Source organism: Rhineura floridana, chromosome 11 (genome assembly GCF_030035675.1).
Source record: "Rhineura floridana isolate rRhiFlo1 chromosome 11, rRhiFlo1.hap2, whole genome shotgun sequence".
NCBI classification, from domain to species: domain Eukaryota; kingdom Metazoa; phylum Chordata; class Lepidosauria; order Squamata; family Rhineuridae; genus Rhineura; species Rhineura floridana.
This window is the reverse complement of record NC_084490.1, coordinates 13,708,877-13,714,085: the sequence shown is the minus strand read 5'-3', so window position 1 is coordinate 13,714,085 and position 5,209 is coordinate 13,708,877. Positions and strand designations below refer to the sequence as shown.

General features: G+C 44.0%; 1 protein-coding gene across 1 annotated transcript; it reads right to left on the bottom strand.

The window, feature by feature from the left end:
* Window positions 1-4,319: 4,319 nt before the first annotated feature.
* Window positions 4,320-4,763, bottom strand: LOC133367432 (ribonuclease-like). The gene has a single exon (XM_061591536.1). It carries the CDS (start codon window positions 4,761-4,763, stop codon window positions 4,320-4,322), a length of 444 nt encoding a protein of 147 aa, XP_061447520.1.
* Between the last annotated feature and the right edge of the window lie 446 nt (window positions 4,764-5,209).

Sequence of the window (5,209 nt, the reverse complement as noted above, 5' to 3'; positions counted from 1 at the left end):
AGTCAGGGCGCGCGGCGCACATCCCTCCACGCTCCGTCCATCACCTCCCCTTCTGTCTCAGCAGCTCAAAGGAGGAGCCAAAGAGAGACACGGGTTTGTGCTCCCAGTGTTTGATGTACTGTATAACCAGTTCTTGAAAAATGAAATGGACTGCCTTAAAGTCGACTCCGCCTGATGGCGACCCTATGAATAGGGTTTTCATGGTAAACGATATTCAGAGGGGGGTTACCATTGCGTTCCTCTGAGGCTGAGACTGGCCCAAGGTTGCCCAGTGATCTTCATGGCACTGTGGGGATTCGAACCATGTAGTCCAACACTCTAACCACTACGCCACACTGGCTCTCTAAAAAGTTCTTAGAGAGAGGCAATGGTGGTTCCACTCAATAGGATTAACTAGTCACTCTTACAGCATTGTCAAACCTGCTGTCATAGGGCAGATTCAGGCTTTATATCAGGGTGACCCTTCCTGTAGACCTTCCAGATGTTGATGGACTACTACTCCCATCATCCCTGGTATTTGGCCATTCTAGCTGGGGCTAATGGGAGTTGGAGTCCAGTAAGTTCTGAAGGGCCACTAGTTCCCCGTCCCTCCTTTATACAGTACAGTAGAGGTGTTTGCAATGTGTACTTTTCTGTTTGGCATAAACTGTGCAACTGATGCCCACCACCAGGGGGCCTGTGGCTGTCTTAAGGTTTCCCAAAATACTCTACACTGCTAACTGTTCTTACGCAGACTCAACAATCCCCTTCACATACTGCAGCCTTACCTGGGAAGGGGGTGGTGCACATGCAGAAAAAAGCATTTGCAGATAAGCAAGTGAACTGTCCCTTGATTTGGCGTTAACCACGTTGTTTATAGACCACAGTGCTTCATTGAGTTGTCCATTTGTGTCAGATCGTTTCTGCTGTAAGTGGATTTAAGTGATTTTTCACACAGAGAAAACTGCTTCTATTTTGGGCTTCTTTTCTGGATAAATAAACAATTCTTTGCTTTTGTCTCTGCTGTTTTGTCTCTGCTCTGCTATTAACATAACAGTATAAAGAGGGTTGCTTTGAGCCAACTTAGTTCCACAGAGGTGCTTGCATGGTTGATGATTTACTGGTATGGATAAAGCCAGTCCAAACCACACCAGTATCCACTTGATCAGCCGGGTAAGGTGGGGACAAAAAGCACAGGGCAGTGTGAAGGTGCCTAAGGGCACTTGTACCTCTCTCCCGTCCACTGCTGGTATGTGCATAAGCAGAGCAAATGCTTTGCATGTAGAACTTCCCAGCTCCGACCCTTGACATCTCCACTTAAAAAGTGTCAGGTTAGCCAATGGGAAAAACCTCTGCCTGAGACCCTGCAGAGCTACTGCCAATCCGTGTAGACAGTTGTAGGCTAGATGGGCTAATAGTCTGACCTGGCTTAAGGCAGTTTCCAATGCTCTTAGCCAATGCCCTTTGTTCATTAATTCCTTTGTTTATTTTATGCTCTGCTTTTCTTCATTGGCGCTCAAAGCAGCATACAGTGATGTCTCCCTCCCAGACCTGGTTGCTTTAGCACAGTTGTTCCATCACAGGTGTGGGGAGCTTTTTAGCTTTTTTTTTCCTGTTGGGCCACTTTCCCTTATGAGGAGCCTTTGGGGAGCTGCAGGCCAGTCGTGGGTGAGGACAGAGGCAAAAGCGGGTGGACCGATACCTTTTTAAAGGCAACATTCTAGGCATACAGATTTCTACACAAGCAAGAAGTTTAAGGACACATCCCAGCAGATAGTGGCGTAGTGGCAAATTCAGAAGGGACAGGTCCCTTCATGTTAGTCACCACCATGCCCCCTCCCCCTTTTTTATGCTGCTGGGTTGAGAATGAGATCCTTGTTAATATAATACTTTATAGAAATAAATGATTATTGAATGAATATTTGAATGAATTAGTTAAGAGTTTTTAAGTTTTCAAAACAGCACAGGTGGTAGAGAACCTAAATTCATGACATCTAGGCCACATCTGCATCATACATTTAAAGAACTCTTATGCCACACCTGTTCCCCTCACAGAGCTACACTTCCCAGAGTCATTTATCAATCAGTCATTCTTCCCAGGGAATTTTAGGAAACTAATGGTGTGTAATATGTATTTTAACATACAATTCATAGACTCAATAATAACAACCTTCAAATAAATGTCTCAAACAAAGGTGTGCACTTGATGCACAAGGCAATACGAGACAAATTTTGAGCATGTCAGAATCCACACATTTATAATGAAATCCATTTGAACCAAATTCCTATGCATGAAACGTTGCTTTATTGTCATACTAAACCATATTGTGTGTTCTAGTATCACTCAAGGTAAGCAAGTGATCACAAGCAATGTTTATTTCAAAATCGAAGTGCTCAGTTGTTGCCAGATTTAAAAATCTCTGCAAGCTTACATTTCATTTTCATTCTAATCAGAAGCGCTACCAGTTCATTCCAAAATGGCTCATCCTGTAGACAATGCTATTTGTTTAACAGTTATCTCAGATATTATACAGATAATCTAATGCAGAGGTTTTCAACTCTTTTGGCCCCATGGTCACATTTTGCAAACTGGAGGAACTATTGTGGCCATCGTGTGCACATTGCAACCAGGAATACACTGCAGCTTGTGCTGTGGGCTACTATAGAATGCTTCAGTGAATAGGAGGCAGGGGTGTTGAAGCCATATATGTCCGCAAGCACCACATTGGTGCCTGACCTAATCCCAGTGGTGGCTAGTAGCTACTGGAGCTGGTGGGGTGGTGAGCAGGGCAACTAATGAGATGCAAAGCCAGGTGGTCACTGGAAGCAACTTACTCTGATTTTTTTTCCCTTCATCCTCCTCCCTTTCAAAGATATGGTGGGCACTTAAGCAATTCCCAGGCAGGAGAAAGGTTAGACACCTAGTAATTTAAATTGCTAGGAGTCGTCATCAAACACCTAGATATTCCTGTGATTCCCCCCCCCCCCAGTTCTGCTTATACTACGAGGGAGAGACAAAATACTCCAGGGAGTCTCTGATAGGAAATTTATGAATCTGACTATGGGAAACAAAACTGCTCCACCTTAGCACTGGATTTTAGGGTGCAGAAAAATTAATGTTTGGGTTCTGTCCCACCTTGCCCTAGTGATCAGCCTCCCCTGCCTAATGTTACCAAACCGATAACATTTGCCTAACAGAGAACTGCATTGGATTGGGAAAATACTGTACCGATTCTTATTATGATCAGGTGGGGGAGCATATTTGTAGAAGACCACAACTTTTTCTTATACAAATGGTTGGGAGAACAAGGAGTAAAATCAAAAGACCAGATCAGATTGTACCTATCTCCAATGCAGCCCAGATGCCTGGAGGGGAGCCTGTAGGACACCTGTGCTGCCTGCACATGTGGTGCATCTACTCTGCCTACAAGGTGCCTAGACATCCATGCATGACTTGACACTGGAATGTAGCCTAAACCTGTAAAGTACAGCAGAGGCCAAGTTGGCATACTCAATTACTTGGATAACATCCAGTAACCAGTCATTGCAGATTGGCCCTATGTGTATTGGATCTTACAGGTTTAAGGCATATTCAGCTGTAGTATCTCAACATACTACCCAGAACACGCCCGATCTCGTCTGATTTTGGAAGCTAAGCAAGGTGAGGCCAGGTTAGTACTTGGATGGGAGACCGCCTGGGAATACTGCGTGCCATAGGCTTAGAGGAAGGCAATGCTAAACCACCTCTAAATACCTCTTACTATGAAACCCCTATGAAAACATCCAAAAGATTCATAGGGTCGCCATAAGTCGTAATCAACTTGAACTGCATATAACAAGAACCATATAACAACATAGGTGCCTGAGGATATTGGATGCAGGAGAGGAAAGCAGGCAGGTTCTTGTGCCCATCCATGTATATAAGCTGAATCCAGAAGAGGCGTTGTCTGATGTGTCACAAAAACCTCTGGATAATCCAGTCCTGCACAATTTTGGATCTACCAAACTAAATGCAGTCCACTATGTATCATGGCAAGGTTAGGAAGCCTGTGTCCCTCCAGTTGTTGGACTCCCAAATCCCATCACCCTCAGACAGCATGACCAATGGCCAGGGATGATGGAGTCCAGCAAGGATCAAAATGGACAATGGCCAGGGCAAGGATCAAAATGGAATCTCACTTCCACAAATAGACAGATAGACAGATAGATAGATAGAACTTTGGGGAAGTGAGATTCAGGTGAGTGGGATTCTGTTGTGAATCAACTCTACAGAACAGCTACATTTAAAGATTTTGTACAATTACGTTGCGGTGTTGTTGCAAACAGGAATCGTAAATGCGCTACATGAAATTGCTCTCTTCAAAATGGACAGGCCATCCTGATGGGTCGCAACCTATAAGAATATGTCTTTGCCCTGTGTGGGCCCAGTAGCGGCATTGGCCTCGCAAAGTCCCCTGCAGCTTGCAGGTGGTAACGGATAACTGTGCCCGACTGAGCCTCAGTGCCCGGCGGTAGTGGGTTCCAGCCCAGCTGCAAATGTCCTTCAGCTGGTTCCTAGGTGCGTGGATGAAGCTGTTGGTGTCCTTGCAAGGCCTTGTCATTCCCCTGCGAAACATCATGGCCCCACAGTAATCCTGCCCTGCCACGTTGGTCCGGGGAAAGTCATTGTGCTGCCTCAAGAACTTCTCATGCCGAGGATTCTGCGAAAAGACATGGCTTGCAATCAGACAGAAGACCAACAGGAAGACAAGTAGCGCTTCACTTCCTTTCAGGATGGGTGTCATTGCTTAGTCCAGATGAGCCTGCAACCATCAAAAGGAACAAGTGAAATATTTATTTTAATTAATATGGATATCGCTTTATGTTGCAAAAAACATCTCAACAGCGAATTACAGCTTATCTTAAAACATCAAATAGATCATTACAAAAGATCAAAATAAAACACTGCAAATGAAGGTCGAGTTCAAAATGCATATTTAAAGCAGGATGATTAACAGGAAAACAAAATATTCTCTTAAACATGAAAGTCAAAAACAAAAATGTAATAAAACTCCACACCAATGTCAACGTAGTAACCAATATGGTAAGAAGTACTTTTTACTAACAAACTCACATTATCTGTTGACAGAGTTCAATTTGTCTAGTTCAGGAGAGTATAAGGTATTAAGTAAACCAGGTTAGTTGCTGTACACAGGTAATATATTGATGTATAGTTCTAGTAGTGGATATA